The sequence below is a fragment of the Perissodus microlepis genome, chromosome 1, assembly GCF_051167445.1.
Source record: "Perissodus microlepis isolate ML-2025 ecotype Zambia chromosome 1, ASM5116744v1, whole genome shotgun sequence".
Lineage (NCBI taxonomy): Eukaryota > Metazoa > Chordata > Actinopteri > Cichliformes > Cichlidae > Perissodus > Perissodus microlepis.
The window spans coordinates 17,470,036-17,485,505 of NC_140461.1; the positions used below are offsets into that span (position 1 = coordinate 17,470,036).

General features: G+C 39.6%; 1 protein-coding gene across 2 annotated transcripts in view; it reads left to right on the top strand.

Moving 5' to 3' along the window:
• dbndd1 (dysbindin domain containing 1) overlaps positions 1-15,470 on the top strand; it is a 21,247-nt gene continuing 5,777 nt past the window's right edge. Inside the window, exons 1-4 of one of the 2 annotated variants that reach the window (XM_084932476.1) lie at positions 1-313; positions 461-511; positions 6,185-6,328; positions 10,259-10,396. In XM_084932476.1, coding sequence (XP_084788602.1) covers positions 481-511; positions 6,185-6,328; positions 10,259-10,396 — 313 coding nt within the window. In that variant the 5' untranslated portion in view covers positions 1-313; positions 461-480. The remainder of the gene's footprint in view (positions 314-460; positions 512-6,184; positions 6,329-10,258; positions 10,397-15,470) is intronic. The other variant, XM_084932482.1, reaches the window with a different exon arrangement.

A 15,470-nucleotide genomic window follows, 5' to 3' on the forward strand; every position in this document is an offset into this window, starting at 1 on the left:
CCCTCTCAGTCTGGGCCCACTGCCAACTCAGCCCCCCTCTCTCTCTCCCTGTCTATTCTGTACATACCCAGCCAAGCCTCACAATGCTGCATTTACTAAAGCAAGTGGCTTGGAAATTCACTGCGATGTCGCTGTTCCCAGACCACCCTCCCTGTGTTGGACTCGCTCTGTGAAGCGGTGCAGCGCTCAGACAGCGCTGATGGCAGATCGGGGCACGTGGACTGTGCCAGAGGAAAAGGCGAGATCACCTGTTTGGGAAATCTAGAACAACAGCGGACAAAAAGGAAGGAGGGACAGGCAGGTGGAAGCTTAGGTCTGCTGTGTCCACCCACCCCATACTCTATTATACACCCACACAGAGACTCTCTCTCTCTCTCTCTCTCACTCCTTGCCTCTCCCTTTCTTCCCTTTCTTCCCATTTGTCTCCTCCACTCTCTGATGCTGGTGTGGTGAACCGCAGGACACTCTCCGCTGAGCTGCATGGAGGCACAGGGAGGGGCGGGGAGCCCAGGTAAGAGCCATTTTCTATTTTTGCTCTTTCAGTGCTATAGCGGGTTGGTCACGGCCGAGTGTCTTTTTTTCCTGTTCTGATTGACTTGTGCTGTGGAAAACCTGCCTGTCGTGTTTCCTCGTACATTCATGACGTGTGCAGTTGGGGACTTGCTACATGCCCGGAGCCCGATCTCTCTGATTAATGCTTGTATCTCACGAGTGAGCAACTCTTCTGCTGTAAAGAGTTAATCACTGAAATAGTGCGTGAGGTTTATATACAGGAGTGACCCTTCTGTTCATTCTCATCACCCCGGCATCCAGCAGTAGGGGTTCACTGCTTCGTGTTTAATCTATTTTTTAATTGTACAGGTTAATGCTCACTGTAGGTCAACCATGCTGAAGCTGCTCTGATTGAAAATTACAGAACAATAGTAGAGGCATATGGCCTTTGTGTAAAGGCCATCCAGAGAAGCCTGCGCTGCGTGGACCCACTGAGTTGTGCTTCAGTGCCAGTACGTTCACAGGGGTGATGGGATGAAGTCCTAAATCAAGTCTCCTCGTGGGACTAATTAACTTTACTAAATGTAAAACTACAGAATACTTCTCATAATGTATGAAGAGCGACAGGCAGTGTTGCTCTATAAATTTCAGTATCGCTTTTATAGTGGAACCCTGGAGAAATCGAGGAAAGCTTTACTATTTAGAGCCGTAATATTTTTGCACATAATATACGATAATGTGTCTGTAGCTGTCAGTGTATATTGCTCGGTTTTAGTATGTCCCACAAGTAATTAAAGGTTTTTGGAAGTTGGTTTCTCCTTAGTGTCTGATTTTGTGAAAGTCCATGGGCCCTATTTTCATACATTATGTATGTCCTTAATGAATGAACTTTATAAAGTCCTTGTTTCATCATACATATAATAATTTCTGATGATTCTTTCAGGCAACTTTGTTAAAATATTCTTTTAAAATATAAAAATGGTAATTTGATAATATACAGTCAGGTATATAAATATTTGGACGTGACATAATTTTGTTAATTTTGTCTCTGTACACAACCACAATGGATTTTAAATCAAACAAACATGATGAGACTTTCAGCTTGAAATGAACGGATTTTATTAAGGTATTCCACTGAGGATTATTTTTTTGTTTTGTTTTTTCTATTGGAGGGCCATAGCCCCCAGTTTTAAGCTCAAAAGTAATTGGACAAACTAACATAAAATGTAAGGATTGTTTTTAATAAGTGAAGGAAAATCTTTTGCAGTAATTGACTCCCTGAAGTTTAGAACCAATGTTGCCAGACCCTTACTGTTACCACCGGCAGCTGCTGCTTATTTGAGGGTCTGTGCTTTCAGGGACTGAAAGACATGCTCTGTTGTGTGAATATCTAAGGATATTCTGAATTGAAGAATATCATATTTCTTTGTCTTGAAAAACTCCTGGGTTGCTTTTGCAGCCAGGAAAAGTGTTGGAGTGTTTTTTTTTTTTGTTTTTATCTAAGCAGAAAGTATAGCCCTGTACACCTTACAATTCATCCTGGTACTTTGTGCTACTTCTATCAGCAGTAAACACCAGTAGCCTGTTCCCATAACTCTACATCCACCATGTTTGACAGATGATGTGGTATACTTCTGTTCATGAGGTGTTTCTCTCCTTCTCCATGCTTTTACATTATACTGGTTCAAGTGAGTCTTGGTTTCATCTGTTGATTTCTGACACAACTGAATCTGACCTCTCTGTTCTTAAGTGTAACCAGTGGCTTGAACTTTGTTATAAACCCTGTGTTTGATTTCATAAAGGCATCGCTTGATTGTAGACTTTGACAATGATACACCTGCCTCCTCAAGAGCATCCTTGGCTTGACTAGATGTTGTAAGGGGTTTCTCCTCCCTATATTTTATCTGTTTGTCATGGAATTGCAAAGGAACAGGCCTCGCTTGTCCATGAAACTTTTTTTCTCAGTCAGTTTATTGCTTTTGAGACTCTGAATTGAAGCTTAAAATTTACACTTCAATCACTTCTTGATTGTTTGACTTATTATCCACTGTGGTGTTTAATAAAGTAAAGTATGTCACTATAAGAGCATTTTCAGCAGTACTGAATGAAATTACCTTTTAAAATGGAAATGCCATTTCCTGCAATGGCCTTGATCCCTGTACCACTGTTTTTATCTCAGCAGTGCATGTTCATGCTATCTGCCAGAGCTACCTGCCCACTACAAATAATGATCATATTTGTCCATTAAGATGTGATTGAATTAGAGTGAACATCATTACTGTGATGTATCACAGAAGTGGGTCACAAAGCATGACCTTTTGATGGCGTCATGTGGCAAACACAGCAACTGCTTTGAATGAAGGGATATTCTGAATTAAGAACAGTAACAGCTTATTAAAAAAAAGGCCTTTGTCTTATCTATAAGGATGAGAAATAATGTTAAAAGAAACTGCATTAAAAACACTGTAAACCATGTTAACTGTGTTCCCAGTTCAGCCAAATATTCATCATCCTCTGTATAATCACTTCCCTGTGGGAGTAATGTTTATATAAATCTGCCACTGCGGGTGTAGCGTAAAATATGAGTAGAGCATATATGGGATGTAAGACAGAGAGAAATTAGCAAGCACAAGGACCTGGCAAGGTCATAGACCATGTTAACTTTTCCTGCCAGTGCAACACAGTCAAACAGCAACTGATTTATTACACCGAGGCTGTGAATTTGATTCAACTTTTGGCAGTCGTACAGTACACCATCCCACCAACCTCCCTCGCTCTGTTTCTACATCTCCCACCATCTGTCTGCATGTCTCGGGTTAGCTGATTCATAGACAGTCATGGCTGACAGCTCAAGACAGGGTCAGTGGCATCCTGAAAAAGGGCACATGTATGACTGGCTGTCTTTTAACAGCACTGACTTACATTGTCATTATTTACTCAGGCTTCTTCACAGACATTGTAGCAGTTGGTGGCTAGATCAGACCATCTGTGCAAAGTGCCTAACTGTATATGCAAAGAATACTGTGACTTCCAATAAAGACCTTTTCAGCTGTTACTGATTAATATTGCACCTTGGAGACAGTCATTTTCAACTACAATGCTAAATGCAAGCCTATACATACACACACATGTATTTGTTGGTGTCTTACATGTATGTTCTATCTAAAAGGCAACATTTCCTTATAGATGGATGGATGGAAACAAATGTTCGTTGAAGGAAATAGAAACCAGAGCTGTTTATAGTCAAAATATTGAGCAAACATTTCATTATAACAACAGAGGTAAATGTGTAGTGTTTCAGTTTGTGTGGTTCCTCACTGGGGAAATTAATCAATAGCTGGCGATAAACACTTTGCTTCTTAGGTTGCAATGAAAATCCATTACGTTCTGCTTTCACCTTGGCTGTAACATATTTTTTCATCTGAAATAAGAAATTCCAAAGTCTGAACATACTGCAAGCAGAAATGGTACAGACCATCTGGTGAGGCCCACCAGGAAGCTGCTGTACTCCCACAGTTGCATCTGTTCTGCATGTTATCATCAAATGCAGCCAAAGTTATTGCTACATGTTGCGCCATAAACAAATGACTCTTCTTTTCAGCTTTTTTTTCCTTACTTTCTAATGTATGGTTAATGTCTCCTTGGCAACATCAGCTGTCGCAATCTCACGACGCAGTATGTCGGGGAAGTTGATTTTTTAGGTGTTCAAGGTCACTGTGACTTCACAAAACATGTTTTGGGTTACAACTTAGAATAATATATGCACATGCTGTAGCGCACCATTCTGAAGGAAGAGCTTACCCAGATGACAGTAGTGGTGATCAGAAAGTTTACTTATCTGATAAAACTATTGTATAATTTTAAACTCCCACCAGTGTCTGGAATACTGGTTACGCTCTCTATTCCTCTCACTAAATGTGCAGCTTACCTCATTTAGTCTCCTCACATACTGCATTGTGCTTTCAGCTCTGTCAAACAGGTGAAAATTTAACCTTGATCAAGTTTAACCAATTTAGATTTTATGCATGCTTCTGAGTGTGGAAGAATGCTATTTTAAGTCTCTACTATTTTCAGATTTTGTTAATGGCCTCTGTGAACTGTTTTCAATAGATGTTTGAGATGTTTTTGGGAACATGACCGGGCTGTTAGAATGCAGTATCTTTTGAAATACTAGAGTGACTATATTGTGAAGCAGAAACGATGAATTAGGGATCTGTAAAAAACCAACACCAATCTCACTGAAAGGAACCACACATGCTTTAATTCAAGAGGTTTAACAAAAGTATTGCATTAACTGCCTAGGAATTATAGCCATTCTTATAGATACGTAGTTCCGCATTTTCGGATATTGAACTACAGTATGGCAACATTGGAGAAATGTTAAATATGAGAATATTCATTTTAATAGCTGGATAAATATTTTTTTGCAATCAGTGACTACTTGAAGTCTGTAGCCCATGGACATCACCAAATGCTGTTTTTCTTTTCTTGAAATGCTGTGTTGGGCTTTTACTGTAGACATCTTCAGCTGTTCCTTGTTTGTGGATTCTCTGCCTTCAGCCATAGATGCAAATGCCATACTGCCTATAAATACTGCCTCCACCATACTTGGCAGATAATGTGTTATACTTCAGCTCACGAGCTGTTTCTTTCCATCTCGATATTCTCCATCATTCCGATATAAGTTAATCATTTCAACGAATTTTTTCCAGGACTGTGCAGATTCTTGTAGACGTTTTCTCAACTTGCTTAAATGTTGTGAAGGTGTGAAGGTGGAGATAATTCGATCTATGTGCAATTTAGTGCTCTTTCACTTCTTTGATCGTTCAGGCCTTTTGGTGTTGATGAACTGACCTGTTCATTCCTTCCTTTTAACAATGTAGCAGATTGTTGATTTGGCCAATCCGCCATCCCAAAAACAATAAACAACCCTAACAAGTGTGAGTAAAACAATTGGAATCAGTCCGATATATTCTATCAGCTTAATATGTCATGAAATAATAAAGGAACAGACCTCATTAAACTGCTTGTCCAGTTCACTCAGTTGTCCAATTACTTTCGGTTGGAAGATTGTGCATAAAAGTCACTGATTTCCAAAGCAATTAATTATTTTTGTTAAACTCCTTGAATTAAAGCTGAAAAACTGACTTTAATCAAATTGTGACTGTTTGGTTTAAATAACACTGTGGTGGTACACAGAGTGGTGTGTATGTGGTTATAGACAAATTTATGCATCTAACTGTATATGACAGACATGTACCATTAAACACTAAACTGACACTTATGCGTAGGCTGCATAGATGTTGTGAAGAACTTTTTGCATTATATAACAAAAAGACAAGCAGCTGAGATGCTTGAGCGTTATCAGGTGACGCAGGTAGTTTGAGATTAATGGCCAGCTGGTGTCTGATTTGGAAAACACATAATAGTGGTTATACAAGGAGGATTATCACTAAACATGGCAAACATGGGAGCAAATACTAAGTTCTTTCAGTTCTGGAAAACTTCTGAGTACTTTGTTTCGTTTCATTACTCAACATCTTCTCTGCATTATTGTGTTGCCTTAAATTGCATTTGATTAGCAACAATAAAGCATACCTAATATTTACCTGAGGCTTAAAAATCGTTAGCTTTCCTTTTAATTCTCTCTTTTATGCTCAATCTCCTTTTCTGGGTTTTCATCGGATGACAGAGCCCAATAAAGACATCCAGAAGCTGCTGAAGCCCTCCAGCTCAGGTGACCTGTCCAAGGAGCTGTTTCAGCACCCATTAGCAGAGGAGGAGGGCAGCTTGTCAGGGCACACTGCTAGCCTGCTGCACATCAACGAGAAGAGACGTGAGTACAAGCGATAGTATAAAGAGTGGGTTATTTTAGCAAAATGAAATAGTGATGAATATTCATTGGCAGTAAAGAGGTGTTACAGGCTAATTATAAATGGGAAAAGCCTTGAGCAAGATACCTGATCAATAGTCTCTAATGAAGAAAATAAGTAATGACGGAAGAGGATATTCTTCTGTGAAAATGTATTTTATCAGTGCCGGTCACGGATTGATATCATAACACAACAACAATCCCATACTAACATATCTGTGGAGCTCTAATACATACTTCACACATGTAATTATGGATTATACAAGCATTCTTTAGTCAAGTCCAGGTATATGGATCCCTTTGGATTTACTACTGCCTGTTTTACGTATTCTGGTCCAACATTCTTATAGCACCACAGCCTCGACTGAACAGACCCATTGTGCATCAGTCTCATACAGAGGCTTCTCTGTAAGTGCCAGACTCCCAAGGCACAAAAGCACAGAGACGAATACAGGAGCTACATGGATGACAAGGCAGCCTTTTTCTGCTTCACAAACTGAACTCTTTTTCAAGGAGACACCTCATCCACAGGCCAATTTCGGTGTCTCTCTGATTTAACGTAACCCACGACATAATCGTGCTACCTGGCAGCTCAGCTTAATAGTCTATGGCAAGAGAGTCTATGGAGAGAGAGTGAAACCAAGACTGGTGGTTTGAAATATTTCCAAAACATTTAGAGTCTGATTTGAACGAGATTACCCTTCTGATCAGTGAGAGTCATTCATTAACGCTAAAGTGCTAAAGAACACGACGTCATCCAAAAATGGCACAGAAACAAATAATCTCCTAGAGCTGCAGTTTGCTCCTGAGTCATCTGCAAGGCTTATTTTTAGGCTCAGCCTCAAAAAATCAAACATCTTAATATCCCAGAAAAGATCATTTGGTTTGCAGGAACTAAGGCGGTAAGAAAAAAAACCTGCAGTGCGGATGCATCCACAAATAAATACAAGGCCAAAGAAAGCTGCACTGTAAACCAATTGCACTCTGATTGCATGGATGGAAAGAAATAAAACATTTATGGCAACCGCCCATACTATCAGTTTCTTTAATAGGAGAAAGTGGGCAAGATCAAAGGAATTTTAATTAGGATTTTAATTCAGCTTGTGTCTTTCAAATTAAAACATCCTGTAAGGAAAAGATATTTAGATAAATGTAGGCAAATGTTGGTTTACTCTGGTTGTGTGGGCTATTGCAGAGGCCGGCGTTTGAATCTTTTCGATGAGGTATTTTAGCTCTTTTTCCTGTGTTTCCAGCGTGTTTTAATTTGGATTTCATCCCCTAGTGAAGCACTCTTCTTGCTATGTGTGTAGCAATTACACCTCATTTATTGATTAACAAGCAATCCAACAGAAAATAAGTAAACAACATTAGGCCATGTTTATCAATAACATTCAGATCCGTTAAAAAGAATGCATTATATACATGATATAATTTTTGACGCTCTTTGTTTAATATATACATCTCAATAGCTTAGCCTGGTGTCAGTCTTATTCACTTCATTGGTCTCAGTCATTATTACAATCTGCTCAGGCTGAACTGATGACCTCAGAGCCCTGATAGGCTAGGAAAGAAAGGGGATTATACAGATCCAAGATGCAAGGCGCATCCATTCCACTCTCTGATCCCTTCTCCCAAATGTGAAACCCTCCCTCTTATCCATTCTCCCTATTTTTGCTCTTCCATTTGAACCTATCTCTACATTTATACTTGTAAAGAGAGGAAATAAAAAGGACAAATGAGAATACTGAATAGTCATGTTGTCTTGAAGTAAATGAGAATTTTAAATGAGAGGTTCTATTGAAATCAGGGGACTTTTGTTTTGCACACATGGACTGCAAGCATGTGATGAAAAAATATAGTATTAGTGAAGAAGGAGACAAAATGAATGAATGTGAATGTGCGGGCCACCGGCCAAGAAATGGTCGTCTCTGTATGCACAGGAGTCTTTGCTTTTTGTCCTCCCCCTCTCCCCACTGACTTCTCAGAGTGCCACTGATTGGCTTTTGAACTGGAGGCAGTTGTTTCAGCGTGTCTGTCTGGGACTGGAAACCGACTGATCAATTATTCAAGGAGAAAGGGTGTGGAAAAGGGAAAAAGAAGAGATGGGGGAGAGGCGGTTAAAAGCAAGCGCAATAGAAAGGGAATAACCTTTATCAGCTGAAAATAATGACAGAAATTACAAGGAGGTATTGTGTTGTTTCACATACTGCCTCATTTCCCCCTCTTGTCTCTTTCTTCGCCATACCCGTTTTATTATTTTAGATTTAACTCCTTACCTAACGCTCCCTCTTCTCCCATCGCCTCTCCCTCATCTTTCTTCATGTCCTCCCCCACAGTTTTCTTCATGTTTCACTGCCTTAGTTTTTTACCTCCCAAAATGCAGTTAAAAATACTGATAACTGTAGCAAGCACCTTTCTGCCTGCAGAAAACACAATATATATTCAGAAACATGCACAAGAATCAACCTAAAGACATGAAAAAAATAACTTTTATGATTTTTTTAAACAGTTATTGTATGTTTTAGTGACAGACAGCAGAAATAGAGACCTTCAAGCTTTGGATGTGAAGTTCTGAGAGCTGTCTGCTGAGTCTTTCTGTGGCTGTTTTAATTATATGTACTGTGGTGGTTAATGGAGTGATAATGGAAGCTGGCTAGCTGAATCCTTAATATATTTCAAATGTCTACTATATTCAGTTACTTATATTTATATTCTCTTTGTCACAGCTTCCTGTTTCATTCCTCTTGGGATTTCTGCTGAGTGTTTCTCTTATATCTTAAAAATGACACAGCTACTTCCCTGGCATAATAAATAGTCTTTTAAAAATCAATATGTGCTCTATCAGGACCATGATGAATTAAATGAAATATAGCAGCAGACAAGGAACAGCAGGAGGAGAGTGGGCTCTGCTTCTTCAGCTGCTTCAGCCTGAGACTGCCTTAAACTGCCTGGAAAACAGCACGCAAACAGCACGGGATAATAACAACCTGTCATGGAGCCCATCGTTTTTTTTACAAGTCACGCTACAACCAGCCAATGATGTGCTTTAGTCAGGACTTTGCATGTAAGGCTAGCACCCACTGATTGATAAGGAAATGCAAGCACACGTCTGTCTGCCTCACCGCAGACCTCTTTCTCACTATACTGTTAGATTAGTCCTGCTCAATTACATCTAATTGTTTCCTAACTTGGGTAATGCTGAGACAAGCAGATGTTCTCTTGGTGCACTTTATGCAAAGATTATTTAGATCTCTGAATAAATCTGACTTTGCATACATTACATTAAAATCTCACCTTTGGAGGCACTTTGACTGGAAAGCTGAGTCAGGCGTTTGGATGCACACCACGTGTACGTTAATACCACCCTGTTCTGTGCAGCAGCGGACGAAATGGCCTGCTGAAGAATCACAAGCTTGTGGAGAAAAGAACAGGTGCAACACACCCAAGAGAAAAAAAATGAAGATCTGGCTATTTTCATCTCCACAGAGCTCTTGTTTCATTTCTTCTGTAAGCGCCTGAGTCAACACAAGGGGCGTCATGCCGAGAGAGGAATTCACTGAATGAAGCATCAAAATCAGACACAGATTTAAGGAAATGTACAGTATGTGAAATGCTTCTGTAATAGAGAGCACTGTACAAGTTGTACAGATTAAATTGGATACAGGAGCAGAAATGAAATTGATTTTACAATAGCACTGCAAGAGCCAGGTATCGATATGATTATCAGTACAATAGGTTCAAGAGCTCCTTACTTGAGCTGTTGAAATATATGCAGTTTATCTCCTACTTCTTTGAAAGAGACACTTTTTTCTGCACTGTCAGCAAAAATGAGTGATTTTAATCTCCCATCTTCTCTCCAGACTAAAAGGACTCTTTTATTTCTCTGTTTCATAGAACCGTTGAGCAGTGTCTCTTCTTTAGAGGTGCACTTTGACCTCTTGGATCTCACTGAACTTACCGATATGTCTGACCAGGAGCTGGCTGAAGTTTTCGCTGACTCTGATGAGGAAAACCACAATGAGTCCCCAGCAGGTAAGGATTTCTGAGATTAGATATATATGTTGCAATAAACACTGATCATTAAAACATGAAAGTGACGAGAACCAGGACTATTACAGGAGTGTACAAAAGTCTTGAGTCACCCCTCATTTATTTATATTTTGCCTTTGATGAAACAGACTTTATTGTAATTCTATAAAGTTTTCTTGAGCAATAGTTGTGCCGCCTGTCTCAAGGTCTCTCAATTTATTTATTTATTTATTTTGTTGCTTTTCCACTAATTTTCAGAACATTCGTTGTACCTGACCATGTTGGCATATCTCAACACGATGTGCAGTGTGTCCTTTCAAAATGTTTAGGGAATTAGACAAGTGGAGGACCAAAGAAGAAGTGGCAGGCCTAAAGAAACTATTTAAGGCAGATGAACATTATTTGAAAGTTGTGTCTTTAAGAAACATGGGGGGAAATCCAGCAAAGACTGAGAGAAACATGGCCCTACAGCTGATCCATCTACTATTCAATGAAGCCTTTCCAGAAATGCTCTCAGTGGAATGGTAACTATCCAAAAGCCATTCTTTAGGAAGGGAAACAGGGAGAAAGGTATGAGGTATGCCAATAATACAAGAACTGGACTGGAAATCCAGGTCTGATGGGGTGAGGAATCCAAATATGAAATTGGTATCAATATGTCTGAAGCAGTCAAGTGAGAGATCCAACAGTGAGTGTCTACAGCCACCTGTATAACATGGTGGAGGTGCTGTCATTGTTTGGGGCTGCATTTCCACCAGTGGTTAAAAGAACCATCAAATTTTGATCTAATATTCAATATCATCTGTAAAGGATCTGAGTGGCAGCAGTTTCATATTTCAGCATGACATTGATTCCAAAGAGAAATTACAAGAAACCTTACCTAGGAGTGTTCAGACTGTGTTGAAGAGTAAAGATAGTCATGTTAAATCTTGACTTCAAGTGTGTTGGATTTGTACAAATGCTGTTTTGCCTCATAGACTGTATTTCTGCACTCCCCATTCCCCTGAAATGAGGGTTGGCTCAAGACTTTTGCACCATATGTTATATTTCCTCAAGGTTTGCTGAGACAACGGCACATACAAAAACTGATTATCCTCATTCTGCAATCTCCTTAAGATATCTTGTACTCCATGCACAGATTTTAATTTATGCAAGGCGCAAAACTTCTTTGCAACTCGTTTCCCTGTAGCTTGATTGCCGAGGGAAGCATTTCCCAGATTAGTGACTGTGGGTGTAAAAAGTAAAGAAGCAATCATTTTGTGGGGGTGGAAGGGTGTGCGTAAGAGAGACAGAATGTGTATTTGTGTTACTCATTTTGTGGGGACATGCGCCTGTTTACGCAGTAACATTGTTGATCTGACATCAACAAGCCCCAACAAAATCAATCGATCAGTGTTAGTACTGTAAGACCTGATTTAAGGGTAGAGTAAGATTAGGTCAATGCAAGCAGTAAACAGGCCTTTGTCTCCAGGAACTGAATGTGAGTCAATGTAAAGTCCTCTGAAGTAATGGAAACACGACCGTGTGTGTGCAAGAGACAGATTCAAATCATTATGGCTCAGCAGGGTCCTAAAACAGCCTGCTGAGCTGTAACGATTTGAAATATCATGTGACTCCTTCACAGACTCATTAAAAGCATATTTCACAGTGTCACAGTGGTTAAGTAAAAGGGGCAGTTTAACTTGGTTAATTTCCATTTTTACGTCGCCTAACAGTGAGAAGAATTTCATATTGATTATAGTGATTAAAACAAATATGAATTCTTTTATTCTGACAAGTGAAAGGAAAAGATGACTGTGAGGGCTGGAGCTGCATCACTTCAACCCCGCATCAGCCAAATTAGTCAAATACAGCACATGGGGTTTGTGCGTATTAAAGAGGTGAGACAGTTCGCTGTCACAGCAGCAGGTGCAAAAAAGCTGTTGTGCAAAAAAACAAACAAAAAAACACCATTGGTAGCAGCGTGCTGCACATGCAAAGTCAACTTTGTCCTCTGAGCGTCTCGACATGCACTATGGGTTTTTGTCAGCTTAAGATTTAAAAGTCTGATATAAACATTAGCAGTCTATTTTCGCTCCATGGACGGTGGGGCGTTCATTCTTTGTTTGTCCAAGAGTACCTAAAAGAAGGTTGAACACATATTAGCATAAAGTGCTGACCCTGTTTGAATCCACTGTAACACAGCAGTGCTGGTGATGATATGACATGTACACTCTTATAGGCACCTACGGTAACAGCATTAACCTCTTTCATTTTTATTTTCTGTTTATTGCTACTGTTCTATATCATGACACAGTGTGTTAAGTGTGAGTTATAGCCCCAGTGGGATCTGTGCTATATACTGCTGCCTCCAGCTCTGTAGTCATTTATTTAAATTTGAGATACAGTGGTTATTGCAGGGACATCTTATGTCCAAAAATAGACTTTTTCCTTTGTTTTTAATAAATCCACTCTGTTGTATGTGCTGTATGTAATGGTATGCTGATAACTGTATTCTCATGGTTCACGTTACTGTAGCAACTCAGCTAGATGGAAAAAATTTAGTAATTTAGTAATTTCAGTAATTTATTTAGGCTATTTAATAGCAAAAAAGAGGATGCTGTAATAATGAATATGCATAGAATATTGTGTAATTGCATCATCCAAAAAAAACTGATGCACCATCTTAAACTTATAGTTAATCTATTAAAAATACATAGCATTGGGTTTGCAGTTTGTTGAAGTTGCCATGTTTGAATACAGTGGCCAGGAATGAGATCTCCCAATGGAGTTTAATGTATGTGGCTAGAGGCCGGCCACATACGTAGTACAACAAAGCCAGAGAAAAGAAGCCATAGATTTTGGTGTGCTGTGGAAGGATATTTAATGCCTTCAGCACCTTTCAGAGTCAAGATGTGAAGGACCAGAGCTGACAAGAGCTGACTAAACAGCAACAATAGTTGGTTATAAGCTAACATTAAGCTAGGTAACATAAGCTTCAAGTGGCTTAAAAATCACACTTTAACTCTGATAAACAGTTTGATTACAGTACATCTCATGAGAGTTTATTTACTAAGCATCAGAGTCAAACGATGCTACATCTAGTTCAAAGACAGTTTCACTAATGCCAGCAAGCAGCAGCTAACATAGGCTAAGTCGATAACAGTAGCAAAAACAGTAGCGCTTAGTTTAGCACAGAGGTTCCCATAGTGTGGGGCGCAGAGCCATTGTAGGGGGGGCACAGTATGAAACCCCCCCCCCCCAAAAAAAAAGAGTACTTGGGCACTGCTAGCATAGTGGACAGGTTTTTGATGGGGCTCCCACACAAACACAAAGCAGGAGATGAAGTATCTCCAAATATGTTTCCAAACCAACTTTCCAAGCCAAAGACTAGAAAATATGGTGAAACATATCTTCCCTTTGGCTTCACCTGCACAAGTGCCAAGGTAGGTCTCCCCTGCAGAATTGGTTTTCCCTTCGTCGGGAGCAGCGCTGGGCTCTCAGTATCCCACAGTTGTTTATGTTTTTGAACCCATTTTGCACAGAGAGACATTTTTTGAAAAATGTATTGATAGCAATGTTGAATGTTGAAACAACTACACGTAAAATAATTACACCGTGATGCCTCTGCCTTTCTAAATGGAGGGACAGTAACTGCGTGTGTAGGCATGTAAAACCTGAAGATAGTAAGATTAACAGTATTTTGTCTCTATCTGCCATTCTGTAATTCATCTCATGTAAACAATAACGTGGCGCACAGCATGACGTGAAAAAAGGCACATGCCTTTGACGTTGCGTGACGAACTCTGTATTCCTCGTCCACACGTAAGGAGTTTTCAAAAATACCCGTGTAGGTGTGGCTATAGCATAAAAGAGTTAGTAGTGGATTTTATTACTACCTGTTATTTATTGCAGTTTACTTGTATTTGCTTAGTTATTTACTAAATGTTTGAGGTGTGAAATAAACCGCAATCGAGTTTGGAAACAAAATATGGGTGTGTGTGTGGTCGGAGGATGTGTTTGTGCAGGGGGGCGAACATTTTTCTTGTAAAACAAAGGGGGGCCTAGCAAAAAAAGTTTGGGAACCACTGGTTTAACATATCCTCAACAACTCACCTCAGTCATTGGTCAGAAGTGAGCATATCAGACTCCTTTCACATGGTTTTACAGCATCTTCCAGAACAAATAAAGGTGGACACTTCTCAGCTACATTGACAGCTGAGGTAAACAGCAGCCTTCCACACATAGGGAGAAACTCCAGGGGACATCTGGATCCGGTCCAAACAGTAATAGAAAACCACCAGCCAGCCACAGCTGTTATACAGCAGAATCTAACTTTAATGTTTTGACTGACGATGAAGCAGGTTGTAGGCTCTATATGGAAACACATTATTATCATCTTATTTTTTACACCCAGTTGTTACAGATCTTTATTGTTTGTTCAGAGTTTTGTTGAAGTCTAATAATCACTCTCATTTAGTACCGCTGTAGGTCTCAGCTAGGCCCTAGGATGGTATCAGTTGTTTTCTGTTTGCTGCTGAATGGTGAACGGGTGTAGTACAGTGGATTGTAGAAGATTTTTACAAATAGCTGCCTGCTGCTGCTGCTGACAATGGCACAATAGTAAGTTGCGGGTCCCTCTTGGACAGCAAAACAGTGACCTCAAATAAACTATGAAGCTTCGAAGAGCTGAGCATAGCTGCAGGCTGAGGTGATAATCCAGTGGGTTTATGCAAACAACCCTTTTGCATTGTCACTTTGTCTTCATGTTGCTACTTGATACATTGTCCTTATAAATCAGTTGATTATAGTGCTCTAACACAAATGAAAAAGTATGACAGGGCAGAATTGCGTGTACACACTTTTGACTTTAATATCTTAAGACCTGGTGAGTTAGTGGAGTAGAATTAGAGAAAATAGTCACATGTGGTTACCCACTTGTATTTTAATATTTACACATAAAATGGTTGTGCACTTCTTTAAAATCAGCTAAAAGGACTTAAAAACTGTTCAAATTCATTGACTCAAATCAAATGGGTAGATACATAAAATGAACACATCCGTGTGGTTAGAAGGATATAAGATAAACCTGTGTAAT